The sequence below is a fragment of the Salvelinus alpinus genome, chromosome 23, assembly GCF_045679555.1.
Source record: "Salvelinus alpinus chromosome 23, SLU_Salpinus.1, whole genome shotgun sequence".
In the NCBI taxonomy this organism is placed as follows: Eukaryota; Metazoa; Chordata; class Actinopteri; order Salmoniformes; family Salmonidae; genus Salvelinus; species Salvelinus alpinus.
The window spans coordinates 5,729,995-5,752,718 of record NC_092108.1 but is presented as its reverse complement, the minus strand read 5'-3'; the positions used below and the strand labels follow the sequence as shown (position 1 = coordinate 5,752,718).

Genomic DNA, 22,724 nt, shown 5'->3' with positions numbered 1-22,724 from the left:
TCCAAGACAAAACCACATGTTGTATCCCATGTATCCAACACAAAACCACATGTTGTATCCCATGTATCCAGAACAAAACCACATGTTGTATCCCATGTATCCAAGACAAAACCACATGTTGTATCCCATGTATCCAAGACAAAACCACATGTTGTATCCCATGTATCCAGGACAAAACCACATGTTGTATCCCATGTATCCAAGACAAAACCACATGTTGTATCCCATGTATCCAGGACAAAACCACATGTTGTATCTCATGTATCCAAGACAAAACCACATGTTGTATCCCATGTATCCAGAACAAAACCACATGTTGTATCCCATGTATCCAAGACAAAACCACATGTTGTATCCCATGTATCCAGGACAAAACCACATGTTGTATCTCATGTATCCAAGACAAAACCACATGTTGTATCCCATGTATCCAAGACAAAACCACATGTTGTATCCCATGTATCCAAGACAAAACCACATGTTGTATCCCATGTATCCAGGACAAAACCACATGTTGTATCCCATGTATCCAAGACAAAACCACATGTTGTATCCCATGTATCCAGGACAAAACCACATGTTGTATCCCATGTATCCAGAACAAAACCACATGTTGTATCCCATGTATCCAAGACAAAACCACATGTTGTATCCCATGTATCCAAGACAAAACCACATGTTGTATCCCATGTATCCAGAACAAAACCACATGTTGTATCCCATCTATCCAAGACAAAACCACATGTTGTATCCCATGTATCCAACACAAAACCACATGTTGTATCCCATGTATCCAGAACAAAACCACATGTTGTATCCCATGTATCCAAGACAAAACCACATGTTGTATCCCATGTATCCAGGACAAAACCACATGTTGTATCCCATGTATCCAACACAAAACCACATGTTGTATCCCATGTATCCAAGACAAAACCACATGTTGTATCCCATGTATCCAGGACAAAACCACATGTTGTATCCCATGTATCCAAGACAAAACCACATGTTGTATCCCATGTATCCAAGACAAAACCACATGTTGTATCCCATGTATCCAAGACAAAACCACATGTTGTATCCCATGTATCCAAGACAAAACCACATGTTGTATCCCATGTTTCCAGGACAAAACCACATGTTGTATCTCATGTATCCAGAACAAAACCACATGTTGTATCCCATGTATCCAAGACAAAACCACATGTTGTATCCCATGTATCCAAGACAAAATCACATGTTGTATCCCATGTATCAAACACAAAACCACATGTTGTATCCCATGTATCCAGGACAAAACCACATGTTGTATCCCATGTATCCAGAACAAAACCACATGTTGTATCCCATGTATCCAAGACAAAACCACATGTTGTATCCCATGTATCCAGAACAAAACCACATGTTGTATCCCATGTATCCAGGACAAAACCACATGTTGTAGCCCATGTATCCAGAACAAAACCACATGTTGTATCCCATGTATCCAGGACAAAACCACATGTTGTATCCCATGTATCCAGAACAAAACCACATGTTGTATCCCATGTATCCAAGACAAAACCACATGTTGTATCCCATGTATCCAAGACAAAACCACATGTTGTATCCCATGTTCCCAAATGTTACAGACACAGTAGACGCACCCTCAGCCTCATCTGCAAAAATCTGAGCCATCCGGTTTTCAGGGGCAAAAGGAAGAGAGCCTGTGACTCGATTTCCGCTTTTGGACGTGTGTCTCGTTGTTTACAGTCCCCGGTGAAACATATAGCGCATTAGCATACAGTGCTGTGAAGAAAGTATTTGCCCCCTTTCTAATTTTCTCTACTTTTGCATATTTTTTGATACTGAATGTTATCAGATCTTCAACTAAAACCTAATACTAGATAAAGGGGAACCTGAATGAACAAATAACACGACAATTACATACTTATTTAATTTATTTCATAAACAAAGTTATGCAACACCCAATGCGCTTGTGTGAAAAAGTTATTTGCCCCCTTTTACACTCAATAACAGGTTGTGCCACCTTTAACTGTACTGACTGCAACCAAACACTTCCTGTAGTTGTTGATCAGTCTTTCACATCGCTGTGGAGGAATTTACTGTAGCTGCACTGACTGCAACCAAACACTTCCTGTAGTTGTTGATCAGTCTCTCACATCGCTGTGGAGGAATTTACTGTAGCTGTACTGACTGCAACCAAACACTTCCTGTAGTTGTTGATCAGTCTCTCACATCACTGTGGAGGAATTTACTGTAGCTGTACTGACTGCAACCAAATGCTTCCTGTAGTTGTTGGTCAGTCTCTCACATCGCTGTGGAGGAATTTACTGTAGCTGTACTGACTGCAACCAAATGCTTCCTGTAGTTGTTGGTCAGTCTCTCACATCGCTGTGGAGGAATTTACTGTAGCTGTACTGACTGTAACCAAATGCTTCCTGTAGTTGTTGATCAGTCTCTCACATCACTGTGGGTCCCCAAGAATGAACTCGAGATGGGTCCCATTATGTCTGGTGAAAACCAAACACTGCATTCCACAGTAAGAACCTTATACCAACGGTCCAGCATGGTGGTGGTAGTGTGATGGTTTGGGGTCAGCATGGTGGTGGTAGTGTGATGGTTTGGGGTCAGCATGGTGGTGGTGGTAGTGTGATGGTTTGGGGTCAGCATGGTGGTGGTGGTAGTGTGATGGTTTGGGGTCAGCATGGTGGTGGTGGTAGTGTGATGGTTTGGGGTCAGCATGGTGGTGGTGGTAGTGTGATGGTTTGGGGTCAGCATGGTGGTGGTGGTAGTGTGATGGTTTGGGGTCAGCATGGTGGTGGTAGTGTGATGGTTTGGGGTCAGCATGGTGGTGGTAGTGTGATGGTTTGGGGTCAGCATGGTGGTGGTAGTGTGATGGTTTGAGGTCAGCATGGTGGTGGTGGTAGTGTGATGGTTTGGGGTCAGCATGGTGGTGGTGGTAGTGTGATGGTTTGGGGTCAGCATGGTGGTGGTAGTGTGATGGTTTGGGGTCAGCATGGTGGTGGTGGTAGTGTGATGGTTTGGGGTCAGCATGGTGGTGGTGGTAGTGTGATGGTTTGGGGTCAGCATGGTGGTGGTAGTGTGATGGTTTGGGGTCAGCATGGTGGTGGTAGTGTGATGGTTTGGGGTCAGCATGGTGGTGGTGGTAGTGTGATGGTTTGGGGTCAGCATGGTGGTGGTAGTGTGATGGTGTGGGGTCAGCATGGTGGTGGTAGTGTGATGGTTTGGGGTCAGCATGGTGGTGGTAGTGTGATGGTTTGGGGTCAGCATGGTGGTGGTAGTGTGATGGTGTGGGGTCCAGCATGGTGGTGGTAGTGTGATGGTGTGGGGTCAGCATGGTGGTGGTAGTGTGATGGTTTGGGGTCAGCATGGTGGTGGTAGTGTGAATGGTTTGGGGTCAGCATGGTGGTGGTAGTGTGATGGTTTGGGGTCAGCATGGTGGTGGTGGTAGTGTGATGGTTTGGGGTCAGCATGGTGGTGGTGGTAGTGTGATGGTTTGGGGTCAGCATGGTGGTGGTAGTGTGATGGTTTGGGGTCAGCATGGTGGTGGTAGTGTGATGGTTTGGGGTCAGCAGGGTGGTGGTGGTAGTGTGATGGTGTGGGGTCAGCATGGTGGTGGTAGTGTGATGGTTTGGGGTCAGCATGGTGGTGGTAGAGTGATGGTTAGGGGTCAGCATGGTGGTGGTACTGTGATGGTTTGGGGTCAGCATGGTGGTGGTAGTGTGATGGTTTGGGGTCAGCATGGTGGTGGTAGTGTGATGGTTTGGGGTCAGCATGGTGGTGGTGGTAGTGTGATGGTTTGGGGTCAGCATGGTGGTGGTAGTGTGATGGTTTGGGGTCAGCATGGTGGTGGTAGTGTGATGGTTTGGGGTCAGCATGGTGGTGGTAGTGTGATGGTTTGGGGTCAGCATGGTGGTGGTAGTGTGATGGTGTGGTGTCAGCATGGTGGTGGTAGTGTGATGGTTTGGGGTCAGCATGGTGGTGGTAGTGTGATGGTGTGGGGTCAGCATGGTGGTGGTAGTGTGATGGTTTGGGGTCAGCATGGTGGTGGTAGTGTGATGGTTTGGGGTCAGCATGGTGGTGGTGGTAGTGTGATGGTTTGGGGTCAGCATGGTGGTGGTGGTAGTGTGATGGTTTGGGGTCAGCATGGTGGTGGTAGTGTGATGGTTTGGGGTCAGCATGGTGGTGGTGGTAGTGTGATGGTTTGGGGTCAGCATGGTGGTGGTGGTAGTGTGATGGTTTGGGGTCAGCATGGTGGTGGTAGTGTGATGGTGTGGGGTCAGCATGGTGGTGGTAGTGTGATGGTTTGGGGTCAGCATGGTGGTGGTAGTGTGATGGTTTGGGGTCAGCATGGTGGTGGTAGTGTGATGGTGTGGGGTCAGCATGGTGGTGGTAGTGTGATGGTTTGGGGTCAGCATGGTGGTGGTAGTGTGATGGTGTGGGGTCAGCATGGTGGTGGTAGTGTGATGGTGTGGGGTCCAGCATGGTGGTGGTAGTGTGATGGTGTGGGGTCAGCATGGTGGTGGTAGTGTGATGGTTTGGGGTCAGCATGGTGGTGGTAGTGGAATGGTTTGGGGTCAGCATGGTGGTGGTAGTGTGATGGTTTGGGGTCAGCATGGTGGTGGTGGTAGTGTGATGGTTTGGGGTCAGCATGGTGGTGGTGGTAGTGTGATGGTTTGGGGTCAGCATGGTGGTGGTAGTGTGATGGTTTGGGGTCAGCATGGTGGTGGTAGTGTGATGGTTTGGGGTCAGCATGGTGGTGGGTAGTGTGATGGTGTGGGGTCAGCATGGTGGTGGTAGTGTGATGGTTTGGGGTCAGCATGGTGGTGGTAGAGTGATGGTTAGGGGTCAGCATGGTGGTGGTACTGTGATGGTTTGGGGTCAGCATGGTGGTGGTGGTAGTGTGATGGTTTGGGGTCAGCATGGTGGTGGTGGTAGTGTGATGGTTTGGGGTCAGCATGGTGGTGGTGGTAGTGTGATGGTTTGGGGTCAGCATGGTGGTGGTAGTGTGATGGTTTGGGGTCAGCATGGTGGTGGTAGTGTGATGGTTTGGGGTCAGCATGGTGGTGGTAGTGTGATGGTTTGGGGTCAGCATGGTGGTGGTAGTGTGATGGTGTGGGGTCCAGCATGGTGGTGGTAGTGTGATGGTTTGGGGTCAGCATGGTGGTGGTAGTGTGATGGTGTGGGGTCAGCATGGTGGTGGTAGTGTGATGGTTTGGGGTCAGCATGGTGGTGGTAGTGGAATGGTTTGGGGTCAGCATGGTGGTGGTAGTGTGATGGTTTGGGGTCAGCATGGTGGTGGTGGTAGTGTGATGGTTTGGGGTCAGCATGGTGGTGGTGGTAGTGTGATGGTTTGGGGTCAGCATGGTGGTGGTAGTGTGATGGTTTGGGGTCAGCATGGTGGTGGTAGTGTGATGGTTTGGGGTCAGCATGGTGGTGGTGGTAGTGTGATGGTTTGGGGTCAGCATGGTGGTGATAGTGTGATGGTTTGGGGTCAGCATGGTGGTGGTAGTGTGATGGTGTGGGGTCAGCATGGTGGTGGTAGTGTGTGATGGTGGTGGTAGTGTGATGGTTTGGGGTCAGCATGGTGGTGGTAGTGTGATGGTTTGGGGTCAGCATGGTGGTGGTAGTGTGATGGTTTGGGGTCAGCATGGTGGTGGTGGTAGTGTGATGGTTTGGGGTCAGCATGGTGGTGGTGGTAGTGTGATGGTGTGGGGTCCAGCATGGTGGTGGTAGTGTGATGGTTTGGGGTCAGCATGGTGGTGGTAGTGTGATGGTTTGGGGTCAGCATGGTGGTGGTAGTGTGATGGTTTGGGGTCAGCATGGTGGTGGTGGTAGTGTGATGGTGTGGGGTCCAGCATGGAGGTGGTAGTGTGATGGTGTGGGGTCCAGCATGGTGGTGGTAGTGTGATGGTTTGGGGTCAGCATGGTGGTGGTAGTGTGATGGTTTGGGGTCAGCATGGTGGTGGTGGTAGTGTGATGGTTTGGGGTCAGCATGGTGGTGGTGGTAGTGTGATGGTTTGGGGTCAGCATGGTGGTGGTAGTGTGATGGTTTGGGGTCAGCATGGTGGTGGTAGTGTGATGGTGTGGGGTCAGCATGGTGGTGGTAGTGTGATGGTGTGGGGTCCAGCATGGTGGTGGTAGTGTGATGGTTTGGGGTCAGCATGGTGGTGGTAGTGTGATGGTTTGGGGTCAGCATGGTGGTGGTGGTAGTGTGATGGTTTGGGGTCAGCATGGTGGTGGTGGTAGTGTGATGGTTTGGGGTCAGCATGGTGGTGGTAGTGTGATGGTGTGGGGTCAGCATGGTGGTGGTAGTGTGGTGGTTTGGGGTCAGCATGGTGGTGGTGGTAGTGTGATGGTTTGGGGTCAGCATGGTGGTGGTGGTAGTGTGATGGTTTGGGGTCAGCATGGTGGTGGTGGTAGTGTGATGGTTTGGGGTCAGCATGGTGGTGGTGGTAGTGTGATGGTTTGGGGTCAGCATGGTGGTGGTGGTAGTGTGATGGTTTGGGGTCAGCATGGTGGTGGTAGTGTGATGGTGTGGGGTCAGCATGGTGGTGGTGGTAGTGTGATGGTGTGGGGTCCAGCATGGAGGTGGTAGTGTGATGGTTTGGGGTCAGCATGGTGGTGGTAGTGTGATGGTTTGGGGTCAGCATGGTGGTGGTAGTGTGATGGTTTGGGGTCAGCATGGTGGTGGTGGTAGTGTGATGGTTTGGGGTCAGCATGGTGGTGGTGGTAGTGTGATGGTTTGGGGTCAGCATGGTGGTGGTAGTGTGATGGTGTGGGGTCAGCATGGTGGTGGTAGTGTGATGGTTTGGGGTCAGCATGGTGGTAGTGTGATGGTGTGGGGTCCAGCATGGTGGTGGTAGTGTGATGGTTTGGGGTCAGCATGGTGGTAGTGTGATGGTGTGGGGTCCAGCATGGTGGTGGTAGTGTGATGGTTTGGGGTCAGCATGGTGGTGGTAGTGTGATGGTTTGGGGTCAGCATGGTGGTGGTAGTGTGATGGTGCGGGGTCCAGCATGGTGGTGGTAGTGTGATGGTTTGGGGTCAGCATGGTGGTGGTGGTAGTGTGATGGTTTGGGGTCAGCATGGTGGTGGTGGTAGTGTGATGGTTTGGGGTCAGCATGGTGGTGGTAGTGGAATGGTTTGGGGTCAGCATGGTGGTGGTAGTGGAATGGTTTGGGGTCAGCATGGTGGTGGTAGTGTGATGGTTTGGGGTCAGCATGGTGGTGGTGGTAGTGTGATGGTGTGGGGTCAGCATGGTGGTGGTGGTAGTGTGATGGTTTGGGGTCAGCATGGTGGTGGTAGAGTGATGGTTAGGGGTCAGCATGGTGGTGGTAGTGTGATGGTTTGGGGTCAGCATGGTGGTGGTAGTGTGATGGTTTGGGGTCAGCATGGTGGTGGTGGTAGTGTGATGGTTTGGGGTCAGCATGGTGGTGGTGGTAGTGTGATGGTTTGGGGTCAGCATGGTGGTGGTAGTGTGATGGTGTGGGGTCAGCATGGTGGTGGTAGTGTGATGGTTTGGGGTCAGCATGGTGGTGGTAATGTGATGGTTTGGGGTCAGCATGGTGGTGGTAGTGTGATGGTTTGGGGTCAGCATGGTGGTGGAGGTAGTGTGATGGTTTGGGGTCAGCATGGTGGTGGTGGTAGTGTGATGGTTTGGGGTCAGCATGGTGGTGGAGGTAGTGTGATGGTTTGGGGTCAGCATGGTGGTGGTAGTGTGATGGTTTGGGGATGTTCTGCTGCCTCAGGACCTGGACGACTTGCCTTAATAGTAAGGAACCGTGAATTCTGCTCTGTATCAGAGAATTCTACAGGAGAATGTCAGGCCATCCGTCTGTGAGCTGAAGCACAGCTGGGTCATGCAGCAAGACAATGATCCAAAACACACAATCAAGTCCAAATGAAAATGGTTATAAAGCAACAAATTTGAAGTTTTGGAATGGCCACAGTCTCACAGTGATGTGAGAGACTGATCAACAACTACAGGAAGTATTTGGTTGCAGTCAGTACAGCTACAGTAAATTCCTCCACAGCGATGTGAGAGACTGACCAACAACTACAGGAAGCATTTGGTTGCAGTCAGTACAGCTACAGTAAATTCCTCCACAGTGATGTGAGAGACTGACCAACAACTACAGGAAGCATTTGGTTGCAGTCAGTACAGCTACAGTAAATTCCTCCACAGCGATGTGAGAGACTGATCAACAACTACAGGAAGTGGTTGGTTGCAGTCAGTACAGCTACAGTAAATTCCTCCACAGCGATGTGAGAGACTGATCAACAACTACAGGAAGTGGTTGGTTGCAGTCAGTACAGCTACAGTAAATTCCTCCACAGTGATGTGAGAGACTGACCAACAACTACAGGAAGTGGTTGGTTGCAGTCAGTGCAGCTACAGTAAATTCCTCCACAGTGATGTGAGAGACTGATCAACAACTACCGGAAGTGTTTGGTTGCAGTCATTGCAGGTAAAGGTGGTACAACCCGTTATTGAGTGTAAAAGGGGGCAAAAATATTGAAAATCGGAAAGGGGGCAAATATTTTATCAGAGCACTGTCTGACTGGAAAACATTGAGCTGTTCAAGCAAGTGCCACAAAGTCGACAAACACCACATTGTTATTCCATTATCGCCAGATAACGCTACCTACTATCGGGCTAGTAGCTAGCTACGGAACATTTGCTAGCTTTCTCTATGAAGTTGTGTCCATCTGAATGTTAACAGAGCAATACTCTATCTCAACTCCTACTTCACATCTACAGGTTAAACCTCCTCTACCTCAACTCCTACTTCACATCTACAGGTTAAACCTCCTCTAACCTCAACTCCTACTTCACATCTACAGGTTAAACCTCCTCTACCTCAACTCCTACTTCACATCTACAGGTTAAACCTCCTCTACCTCAACTCCTACTTCACATCTACAGGACAGGTTAAACCTCCTCTGACAGTTTGTTTCTCTCATCATGACCAGAATGTGGGGTGTTTGGTTTCAGGCATTTATTTTAGGCCGGTTACGTTAGGTTACAGTAGAGGGTTAATATACAGTCAGGTTACAGTAGAGGGTTCATATACAGTCAGGTTACAGTAGAGGAGGGTTAATATACAGTCAGGTTACAGTAGAGGGTTAATACACAGTCAGGTTACAGTAGAGGGTTAATATACAGTCAGGTTACAGTAGAGGAGGGTAAATATACAGTCAGGTTACAGTAGAGGGTTAATATACAGTCAGGTTACAGTAGAGGAGGGTTAATATACAGTCAGGTTACAGTAGAGGGTTAATATACAGTCAGGTTACAGTAGAGGGTTAATATACAGTCAGGTTACAGTAGAGGAGGGTTAATATACAGTCAGGTTACAGTAGAGGAGGGTTAATATACAGTCAGGTTACAGTAGAGGAGGGTTAATATACAGTCAGGTTACAGTAGAGGAGGGTTAATATACAGTCAGGTTACAGTAGAGGAGGGTTAATATACAGTCAGATTACAGTAGAGGAGGGTTAATATACAGTCAGGTTACAGTAGAGGAGGGTTAATATACAGTCAGGTTACAGTAGAGGAGGGTTAATATACAGTCAGGTTACAGTAGAGGAGGGTTAATATACAGTCAGGTTACAGTAGAGGAGGGTTAATATACAGTCAGGTTACAGTAGAGGAGGGTTAATATACAGTCAGGTTACAGTAGAGGAGGGTTAATATACAGTCAGATTACAGTAGAGGAGGGTTAATATACAGTCAGATTACAGTAGAGGAGGGTTAATATACAGTCAGGTTACAGTAGAGGAGGGTTAATATACAGTCAGGTTACAGTAGAGGAGGGTTAATATACAGTCAGGTTACAGTAGAGGAGGGTTAATATACAGTCAGATTACAGTAGAGGAGGGTTAATATACAGTCAGGTTACAGTAGAGGAGGGTTAATATACAGTCAGGTTACAGTAGAGGAGGGTTAATATACAGTCAGGTTACAGTAGAGGAGGGTTAATATACAGTCAGATTACAGTAGAGGAGGGTTAATATACAGTCAGGTTACAGTAGAGGAGGGTTAATATACAGTCAGGTTACAGTAGAGGAGGGTTAATATACAGTCAGGTTACAGTAGAGGAGGGTTAATATACAGTCAGGTTACAGTAGAGGAGGGTTAATACACAGTCAGGTTACAGTAGAGGAGGGTTAATATACAGTCAGGTTACAGTAGAGGGGGTTAATATACAGTCAGGTTACAGTAGAGGAGGGTTAATATACAGTCAGGTTACAGTAGAGGAGGGTTAATATACAGTCAGGTTACAGTAGAGGGTTAATATACAGTCAGGTTACAGTAGAGGGTTAATATACAGTCAGGTTACAGTAGAGGAGGGTTAATATACAGTCAGGTTACAGTAGAGGAGGGTTAATATACAGGCAGGGTTACAGTAGAGGAGGGTTAATATACAGTCAGGTTACAGTAGAGGAGGGTTAATATACAGTCAGGTTACAGTAGAGGAGGGTTAATATACAGTCAGGTTACAGTAGAGGAGGGTTAATATACAGTCAGGTTACAGTAGAGGAGGGTTAATATACAGTCAGGTTACAGTAGAGGAGGGTTAATATACAGTCAGGTTACAGTAGAGGAGGGTTAATATACAGTCAGGTTACAGTAGAGGAGGGTTAATATACAGTCAGGTTACAGTAGAGGGTTAATATACAGTCAGGTTACAGTAGAGGAGGGTTAATATACAGTCAGGTTACAGTAGAGGGTTAATATACAGTCAGATTACAGTAGAGGGTTAAAATACAGTCAGGTTACAGTAGAGGAGGGTTAATATACAGTCAGGTTACAGTAGAGGAGGGTTAATATACAGTCAGGTTACAGTAGAGGATGGTTAATATACAGTCAGGTTACAGTAGAGGGTTAATATACAGTCAGGTTACAGTAGAGGAGGGTTAATATACAGTCAGGTTACAGTAGAGGAGTGGTTAATATACAGTCAGGTTACAGTCAGGTTACAGTAGAGGGTTAATATACAGTCAGATTACAGTAGAGGAGGGTTAATATACAGTCAGGTTACAGTAGAGGAGGGTTAATATACAGTCAGGTTACAGTAGAGGGTTAATATAGGGTTAATATACAGTCAGGTTACAGTAGAGGGTTAATATACAGTCAGGTTACAGTAGAGGGTTAATACTAGTCAGGTTACAGTAGAGGGTTAATACACAGTCAGGTTACAGTAGAGGGTTAATATACAGTCAGGTTACAGTAGAGGAGGGTTAATATACAGTCAGGTTACAGTAGAGGGTTAATATACAGTCAGGTTACAGTAGAGGAGGGTTAATATACAGTCAGGTTACAGTAGAGGAGGGTTAATATACAGTCAGGTTACAGTAGAGGAGGGTTAATATACAGTCAGGTTACAGTAGAGGAGGGTTAATATACAGTCAGGTTACAGTAGAGGGTTAATATACAGTCAGGTTACAGTAGAGGAGGGTTAATATACAGTCAGGTTACAGTAGAGGAGGGTTAATATACAGTCAGGTTACAGTAGAGGAGGGTTAATATACAGTCAGGTTACAGTAGAGGGTTAAATACAGTCAGGTTACAGTAGAGGAGGGTTAATATACAGTCAGGTTACAGTAAGAATGAGTAGTATTACCAGTCAGGTTACAGTAGAGGAGGGTTAATATACAGTCAGGTTACAGTAGAGGGTTAATATAGTCAGGTTACAGTAGAGGAGGGTTAATATACAGTCAGGTTAGAGTAGAGGGTTAATATACAGTCAGGTTAAGTAGAGGGTTAATATACAGTCAGGTTACAGTAGAGGGTTAATATACAGTCAGGTTACAGGTACAGAGGAGGGTTAATATACAGTCAGGTTACAGTAGAGGGTTAATATACAGTCAGGTTACAGTAGAGGGTTAATATACAGTCAGGTTACAGTAGAGGAGGGTTAATATACAGTCAGGTTACAGTAGAGGGTTAATATACAGTCAGGTTACAGTAGAGGGTTAATATACAGTCAGGTTACAGTAGAGGGTTAATATACAGTCAGGTTACAGTAGAGGGTTAATATACAGTCAGGTTACAGTAGAGGGTTAATACACAGTCAGGTTACAGTAGAGGGTTAATATACAGTCAGGTTACAGTAGAGGAGGGTTAATATACAGTCAGGTTACAGTAGAGGAGGGTTAATATACAGTCAGGTTACAGTAGAGGGTTAATATAGGGTTAATATACAGTCAGGTTACAGTAGAGGGTTAATATACAGTCAGGTTACAGTAGAGGGTTAATACACAGTCAGGTTACAGTAGAGGGTTAATACACAGTCAGGTTACAGTAGAGGGTTAATATACAGTCAGGTTACAGTAGAGGAGGGTTAATATACAGTCAGGTTACAGTAGAGGAGGGTTAATATACAGTCAGGTTACAGTAGAGGAGGGTTAATATACAGTCAGGTTACAGTAGAGGGTTAATATACAGTCAGATTACAGTAGAGGGTTAATATACAGTCAGGTTACAGTAGAGGAGGGTTAATATACAGTCAGGTTACAGTAGAGGAGGGTTAATATACAGTCAGGTTACAGTAGAGGGTTAATATAGGGTTAATATACAGTCAGGTTACAGTAGAGGAGGGTTAATATACAGTCAGGTTACAGTAGAGGAGGGTTAATATACAGTCAGGTTACAGTAGAGGAGGGTTAATATACAGTCAGGTTACAGTAGAGGGTTAATATACAGTCAGGTTACAGTAGAGGAGGGTTAATATACAGTCAGGTTACAGTAGAGGAGGGTTAATATACAGCCAGGTTATAGTAGAGGAGGGTTAATATACAGTCAGGTTACAGTAGAGTGTTAATATACAGTCAGGTTACAGTAGAGGGTTAATATACAGTCAGGTTACAGTAGAGGGTTAATATACAGTCAGGTTACAGTAGAGGAGGGTTAATATACAGTCAGGTTACAGTAGAGGGTTAATATACAGTCAGATTACAGTAGAGGGTTAAAATACAGTCAGGTTACAGTAGAGGAGGGTTAATATACAGTCAGGTTACAGTAGAGGATGGTTAATATACAGTCAGGTTACAGTAGAGGATGGTTAATATACAGTCAGGTTACAGTAGAGGGTTAATATAGTCAGGTTACAGTAGAGGAGGGTTAATATACAGTCAGGTTAGAGTAGAGGGTTAATATACAGTCAGGTTACAGTAGAGGGTTAATATACAGTCAGGTTACAGTAGAGGGTTAATATACAGTCAGGTTACAGTAGAGGGTTAATACACAGTCAGGTTACAGTAGAGGGTTAATATACAGTCAGGTTACAGTAGAGGGTTAATATACAGTCAGGTTACAGTAGAGGGTTAATATACAGTCAGGTTACAGTAGAGGGTTAATATACAGTCAGGTTACAGTAGAGGGTTAATATACAGTCAGGTTACAGTAGAGGGTTAATATACAGTCAGGTTACAGTAGAGGGTTAATATACAGTCAGGTTACAGTAGAGGAGGGTTAATATACAGTCAGGTTACAGTAGAGGAGGGTTAATATACAGTCAGGTTACAGTAGAGGAGGGTTAATATACAGTCAGGTTACAGTAGATACTCACTGAGCTTTCCCCACCATATCCAGAAGTTTTTCATGGATAACCTGAACTACTTCAAAACTGGAAGAGAAGAAAAACAATATAATGTCACACATACTGTCATAGATACTGTCATAGATACTGTCATACGTACTGTCATACGTACTGTCATAGATACTGTCATAGATACTGTCATACATACTGTCATAGATACTGTCATACGTACTGTCATACGTACTGTCATAGATACTGTCATTAATACTGCCATGCATACTGTCATAGATACGGTCATACGTACTGTTATACATGCTGTCATACATAAATAGTGACATTAATACTGTCATATATACTGTCATGGATACTGTCATACATAAATACTGTCATACATACTGTCATAGATACTGCCTTACATACTGTCATAGATACTGTCTTACATACTGTTATACATACTATCATTCATACTGTCATACATACTGTCATAGATACTGTCAGATACTGTCAAACACACTGTTATAGATACTGTCATAGATACTTTCATAGATACTGTCATACACACTGTTATAGATACTGTCAAACATAAAATCTGTCATACATACTGTCATACATACTGTCAAACATAAAATCTGTCATACATACAGTAATAGATACTGTCATACATACTGTCATAGATACTCTAATAGATAAAAACTGTCATACATAAATTATGTCATACATACTTTCATACATACTGTCACACATAAAATCTGTCATACATACTGTCATACATACATTCTGTCATACATACTGTCATACATACTGTCATACATACTGTCATACATACATTCTGTCATACATTCTGTCATACATACTGTCATACATACATTCTGTCATACATTCTGTCATACATACTGTCATACATAAATTATGTCATACATACTGTCATAGATACTGTCATAGATACTCTAATACATAAAAACTGTCATACATAAAAACTGTCATACAAATTGTACTACATAAATACTGTCATACATACTGTCAAAGCTATTGTCATACATACTGTCATACATACTGTCATAGATACTCTAATACATAAAAACTGCCATACATAAATACTGTCATACATACTGTCATACAACAATTCTGTCATACATACTGTCAAATAAACTGTCAAATAAACTGTCATAGATACTGTCATACATACTGTCAAATAAACTGTCATAGATACTGTCATACATACTGTCAAATAAACTGTCATAGATACTGTCATAGATACTGTCAAATAAACTGTCATAGATACTGTCATACATACTGTCAAATAAACTGTCATAGATACTGTCATACATACTGTCAAATAAACTGTCATAGATACTGTCATAGATACTGTCAAATAAACTGTCATAGATACTGTCAAATAAACTGTCATAGATACTGTCATAGATACTGTCAAATAAACTGTCATACATACTGGCATACATACTGTCATAGATACTGTCATACAGACTGTCATAGATACTGTCATAGATACTGTCAAATAAACTGTCATACATACTGGCATACATACTGTCATAGATACTGTCATACAGACTGTCATAGATACTGTCATAGATACTGTCAAATAAACTGTCATACATACTGTCATACATACTGTAATACATACTGTCAAATAAACTGTCATACATACTGTCATAGATACTGCCTTACATACTGTCTTACATACTATCATTCATACTGTCATACATACTGTCATAGATACTGTCAGATACTGTCAAACACACTGTTATAGATACTGTCATAGATACTTTCATAGATACTGTCATACACACTGTTATAGATACTGTCAAACATAAAATCTGTCATACATACTGTCATACATACTGTCAAAAATAAAATCTGTCATACATACAGTAATAGATACTGTCATACATACTGTCATAGATACTCTAATACATAAAAACTGTCATACATAAATTATGTCATACATACTTTCATACATACTGTCACACATAAAATCTGTCATACATACTGTCATACATACATTCTGTCATACATACTGTCATACATACTGTCATACATACTGTCATACATACATTCTGTCATACATACTGTCATACATACATTCTGTCATACATTCTGTCATACATAAATTATGTCATACATACTGTCATAGATACTGTCATACATACTGTCATAGATACTCTAATACATAAAAACTGTCATACATAAAAACTGTCATACAAATTGTACTACATAAATACTGTCATACATACTGTCAAAGCTATTGTCATACATACTGTCATACATACTGTCATAGATACTCTAATACATAAAAACTGCCATACATAAATACTGTCATACATACTGTCATACAACAATTCTGTCATACATACTGTCAAATAAACTGTCATAGATACTGTCATACATACTGTCAAATAAACTGTCATAGATACTGTCATACATACTGTCAAATAAACTGTCATATATACTGTCATACATACTGTCAAATAAACTGTCATAGATACTGTCATAGATACTGTCAAATAAACTGTCATAGATACTGTCAAATAAACTGTCATAGATACTGTCATACATACTGTCAAATAAACTGTCATAGATACTGTCATAGATACTGTCAAATAAACTGTCATAGATACTGTCAAATAAACTGTCATAGATACTGTCATAGATACTGTCAAATAAACTGTCATACATACTGTCATACATACTGTCATAGATACTGTCATACAGACTGTCATAGATACTGTCATAGATACTGTCATAGATACTGTCAAATAAACTGTCATACATACTGTCATAGATACTGCCTTACATACTGTCTTACATACTGTTATACATACTATCATTCATACTGTCATACATACTGTCATAGATACTGTCAGATACTGTCAAACACACTGTTATAGATACTGTCATAGATACTTTCATATATACTGTCATACACACTGTTATAGATACTGTCAAACATAAAATCTGTCATACATACTGTCATACATACTGTCAAAAATAAAATCTGTCATACATACAGTAATAGATACTGTCATACATACTGTCATAGATACTCTAATACATAAAAACTGTCATACATAAATTATGTCATACATACTTTCATACATACTGTCACACATAAAATCTGTCATACATACGGTCATACATACATTCTGTCATACATACTGTCATACATACTGTCATACATACATTCTGTCATACATACTGTCATACATTCTGTCATACATAAATTATGTCATACATACTGTCATAGATACTGTCATACATACTGTCATAGATACTCTAATACATAAAAACTGTCATACATAAAAACTGTCATACAAATTGTACTACATAAATACTGTCATACATACTGTCAAAGCTATTGTCATACATACTGTCATACATACTGTCATAGATACTCTAATACATAAAAACTGCCATACATAAATACTGTCATACATACTGTCATACAACAATTCTGTCATACATACTGTCAAATAAACTGTCAAATAAACTGTCATACATACTGTCAAATAAACTGTCATAGATACTGTCATGCATACTGTCAAATAAACTGTCATAGATACTGTCATAGATACTGTCAAATAAACTGTCATAGATACTGTCATACATACTGTCAAATAAACTGTCATAGATACTGTCATACATACTGTCAAATAAACTGTCATAGATACTGTCATAGATACTGTCAAATAAACTGTCATAGATACTGTCAAATAAACGGTCATAGATACTGTCAAATAAACTGTCATAGATACTGTCAAATAAACTGTCATACATACTGTCATACATACTGTCATACACTGTCATAGATACTGTCATACAGACTGTCGTAGATACTGTCATAGATACTGTCATAGATACTGTCAAATAAACTGTCATACATACTGTCATACATACTGTAATACATACTGTCAAATAAACTGTCATACATACTGTCATAGATACTGTCATATATACTGTCATACATACTGTAATACATACTGTCAAATAAACTGTCATACATACTGTCAAATAAACTGTCATAGATACTGTCATAGATACTGTCAAATAAACTGTCATAGATACTGTCATACATACTGTCAAATAAACTGTCATAGATACTGTCATACATACTGTCAAATAAACTGTCATAGATACTGTCATACATACTGTCAAATAAACTGTCATAGATACTGTCATAGATACTGTCAAATAAACTGTCATAGATACTGTCAAATAAACTGTCATAGATACTGTCATAGATACTGTCAAATAAACTGTCATACATACTGTCATACATACTGTCATAGATACTGTCATAGATACTGTCATAGATACTGTCAAATAAACTGTCATACATACTGTCATACATACTGTAATACATACTGTCAAATAAACTGTCATACATACTGTCATAGATACTGCCTTACATACTGTCTTACATACTGTTATACATACTATCATTCATACTGTCATACATACTGTCATAGATACTGTCAGATACTGTCAAACACACTGTTATAGATACTGTCATAGATACTTTCATAGATACTGTCATACACACTGTTATAGATACTGTCAAACATAAAATCTGTCATACATACTGTCATACATACTGTCAAAAATAAAATCTGTAATACATACAGTAATAGATACTGTCATACATACTGTCATAGATACTCTAATACATAAAAACTGTCATACATAAATTATGTCATACATACTTTCATACATACTGTCACACATAAAATCTGTCATACATACGGTCATACATACATTCTGTCATACATACTGTCATACATACTGTCATACATACTGTCATACATACATTCTGTCATACATTCTGTCATACATACTGTCATACATACATTCTGTCATACATTCTGTCATACATAAATTATGTCATACATACTGTCATAGATACTGTCATACATACTGTCATAGATACTCTAATACATAAAAACTGTCATACATAAAAACTGTCATACAAATTGTACTACATAAATACTGTCATACATACTGTCAAAGCTATTGTCATACATACTGTCATACATACTGTCATAGATACTCTAATACATAAAAACTGCCATACATAAATACTGTCATACATACTGTCATACAACAATTCTGTCATACATACTGTCAAATAAACTGTCAAATAAACTGTCATAGATACTGTCATACATACTGTCAAATAAACTGTCATAGATACTGTCATGCATACTGTCAAATAAACTGTCATAGATACTGTCATAGATACTGTCAAATAAACTGTCATAGATACTGTCATACATACTGTCAAATAAACTGTCATAGATACTGTCATACATACTGTCAAAGAAACTGTCATAGATACTGTCATAGATACTGTCAAATAAACTGTCATAGATACTGTCAAATAAACTGTCATAGATACTGTCAAATAAACTGTCATAGATACTGTCAAATAAACTGTCATACATACTGTCATACATACTGTCATAGATACTGTCATACAGACTGTCGTAGATACTGTCATAGATACTGTCAAATAAACTGTCATACATACTGTCATACATACTGTAATACATACTGTCAAATAAACTGTCATACATACTGTCATAGATACTGTCATAGATACTGTCATACATACTGTAATACATACTGTCAAATAAACTGTCATACATACTGTCATACATACTGTCAAATAAACTGTCATAGATACTGTCATACATACTGTAATACATACTGTCAAATAAACTGTCATACATACTGTCAAATAAACTGTCATAGATACTGTCATACATACTGTAATAGATACTGTCATAGATAAATTCCCAGTCTGGGAAGTGCTGATGTAGTTAATCCGGTCATTGTAGACCAGGGGTGCCACCCCTCCTACAGAGCTCCTGGTGTTTGGGCTTGCTCCTACCTATCTTTCCGAGTTGGTCCTGCCGTACATACCTACACGTACGCTACGGTCACAAGACGCAGGCCTCCTAATTGTCCCTAGAATTTCTAAGCAAACAGCGGGAGGCAGGGCTTTCTCCTATAGATCTCCATTTTTATGGAATAGTCTGCCTACCCATGTGAGAGACGCAGACTCGGTCTCAACCTTTAAGTCTTTACTGAAGACTTATCTCTTCAGTAGGTCATATGATTGAGTGTAGTCTGGCCCAGGAGTGTGAAGGTGAACGGAAAGGCTCTGGAGCAACGAACCGCCCTTGCTGTCTCTGCCTGGCCGGTTCCCCTCTCTCCACTGGGATTCTCTGCCCCTAACCCTATTACAAGGGCTGAGTCACTGGCTTACTGGTGCTCTTTCATGCCGTCCCTAGGAGGGGTGCGTCACTTGAGTGGGTTGAGTTACTGACGTGATCTTCCTGTCTGGGTTGGCGCCCCCCCTTGGTTTGTGCTGTGGTGGAGATCTTTGTGGGCTATACTCGGCCTTGTCTCAGGATTGTAAATTGGTGGTTGAAGATATCCCTCTAGTGGTGTGGGGGCTGTGCTTTGGCAGAGTGGGTGGGGTTATATCCTTCCTGTTTGGCCCTGTCCGGGGGTATCATCGGATGGGGCCACAGTGTCTCCTGACCCCTCCTGTCTCAGCCTCCAGTATTTATGCTGCAGTAGTTTATGTGTCGGGGGGCTAGGGTCAGTTGGTTATACCTGGAGTACTTCTCCTGTCTTATCCAGTGTCCTGTGTGAATTTAAGTATGCTCTCTCTAATTCTCTCTTTCTCTCTTTCTTTCTCTCTCTCGGAGAACCTGAGCCCTAGGACCATACCGGGCATGATGACTCCTTGCTGTCCCCAGTCCACCTGGCCTTGCTGCTGTTCCAGTTTCAACTGTTCTGCCTGCTGTTATGGAACCCCTACCTGTTCAACTCTTAATGATCGGCTATGAAAAGCCAACTGACTTTTATTCCTGATTATTATTTGACCATGCTTGTCATTTATGAACATTTTGAAAATCTTGGCTCTCTCTAATTCTCTCCTTCTCTCTTTCTTTCTCTCTCTCGGAGGACCGGAGCCCTAGGACCATACGTCAGGACTACCGGGCATGATGACTCCTTGCTGTCCCCAGTCCGCCTGGCCCTGCTGCTATTCCAGTTTCAACTGTTCTGCCTGCGGTTATGGAACCCCTACCTGTCCCAGACCTGCTGTTTTCAATTCTTAATGATCGGCTATGAAAAGCCAACTGACATTTATTCCTGATTATTATTTGACCATGCTTGTCATTTATGAACATTTTGAAAATCTTGGCTCTCTCTAATTCTCTCCTTCTCTCTCTCTTTCTCTCTCTCGGAGGACCTGAGCCCTGGGACCGTGCGTCGGGGCTGTCGGGCGTGATGGCTCCTTGCTGTCCCCAGTCCACCTGGCCTTGCTGCTATTCCAGTTTCAGCTGTTCTGCCTGCGGTTATGGAACCGCCACCTGTCCCGGACCTGCTATTTTCAACTCTTGATGATCGGCTATGAAAAGCCAACTGAAAATTATTCATGATTATTATTTGACCATGCTTGTCACTTATGAACATTTTGAACATCTTGGCATAGTTCTGTTATAATCTCCACCCAGCACAGCCAGAAGAGGACTGGCCACCCCTCATAGCCTGGTTCCTCTCTAGGTTTCTTCCTAGGTTTTGGCCTTTCTAGGGAGTTTTTCCTAGCCACCGTGCTTCTACACCTGCATTGCTTGCTGTTTGGGGTTTTAGGCTGGGTGTCTGTACAGCACTTCGAGATATTAGCTGATGTACGAAGGGCTATATAAAATAAACTTGATTTGATTTGATTTTGATTTGATTCAGCTGCTCATCAGGACATTGATGAGGTGAATCAGCTTAGAGCAGGGCTGGATGTCATTTACGGACTTTATTGTCCCCATGGGGAAATGTAGTTGCAGTGTCATGTAAACGTTTAAAGTGCAGTTTAAATACAAAACAAAATTGACAATACAACTTTCATAACAGTTACATAACAATAAAAAAAAGACTAGCCTGCTGGCCTTACTGAGTGGATAGGAACATTAGCCTGCTGGCCTTACTGAGTCTATAGGAACATTAGCCTGCTGACCTTACTGAGTCTATAGGAACATTAGCCTGCTGGCTTTACTGAGTCTATAGGAACATTAGCCTGCTGGTCTTACTGAGTCTATAGGAACATTAGCCTGCTGGCCTTACTGAGTCTATAGGAACATTAGCCTGCTGGTCTTACTGGGTGGATAGGAACATTAGCCTGCTGGTCTTACTGGGTCTATAGGAACATTAGCCTGCTGGTCTTACTGAGTCTATAGGAACATTAGCCTGCTGGTCTTACTGAGTCAATAGGAACATTAGCCTGCTGGCTTTACTGGGTCTATAGGAACATTAGCCTGCTGGCTTTACTGAGTCTATAGGAACATTAGCCTGCTGGTCTTACTGAGTGGATAGGAACATTAGCCTGCTGGTCTTACTGAGTCTATAGGAACATTAGCCTGCTGGCTTTACTGGGTCTATAGGAACATTAGCCTGCTGGCCTTACTGAGTGGATAGGAACATTAGCCTGCTGTCCTTACTGAGTCTATAGGAACATTAGCCTGCTGGTCTTACTGGGTGGATGGGAACATTAGCCTGCTGGTCTTACTGGGTGGATAGGAACATTAGCCTGCTGGTCTTACTGAGTGGATAGGAACATTAGCCTGCTGGTCTTACTGAGTGGATAGGAACATTAGCCTGCTGGTCTTACTGAGTCTATAGGAACATTAGCCTGCTGGTCTTACTGGGTGGATAGGAACATTAGCCTGCTGGTCTTACTGAGTGGATAGGAACATTAGCCTGCTGGTCTTACTGGGTGGATAGGAACATTAGCCTGCTGGTCTTACTGAGTCTATAGGAACATTAGCCTGCTGGCCTTACTGAGTCTATAGGAACATTAGCCTGCTGGTCTTACTGGGTGGATAGGAACATTAGCCTGCTGGTCTTACTGAGTGGATAGGAACATTAGCCTGCTGGTCTTACTGAGTCTATAGGAACATTAGCCTGCTGGTCTTACTGGGTGGATAGGAACATTAGCCTGCTGTCCTTACTGGGTGGATAGGAACATTAGCCTGCTGGTCTTACTGGGTGGATAGGAACATTAGCCTGCTGGTCTTACTGAGTCTATAGGAACATTAGCCTGCTGGCCTTACTGACGTCTATAGACCATGTTAATA

At 42.5% G+C, this 22,724-nt stretch overlaps 1 protein-coding gene across 3 annotated transcripts in view; it reads right to left on the bottom strand.

The window, feature by feature from the left end:
- Positions 1–22,724, bottom strand: part of LOC139550109 (GTP-binding protein Rheb-like) — a 42,871-nt gene that overhangs the window by 9,247 nt on the left and 10,900 nt on the right. For 2 of the 3 annotated variants that reach the window (XM_071360743.1, XM_071360741.1), the window contains one exon: positions 13,600–13,656. The exons of the other annotated variant lie outside the window; for it this stretch is intronic. In XM_071360743.1, coding sequence (XP_071216844.1) covers positions 13,600–13,656 — 57 coding nt within the window. The remainder of the gene's footprint in view (positions 1–13,599; positions 13,657–22,724) is intronic. 3 annotated transcript variants of the gene reach the window in all.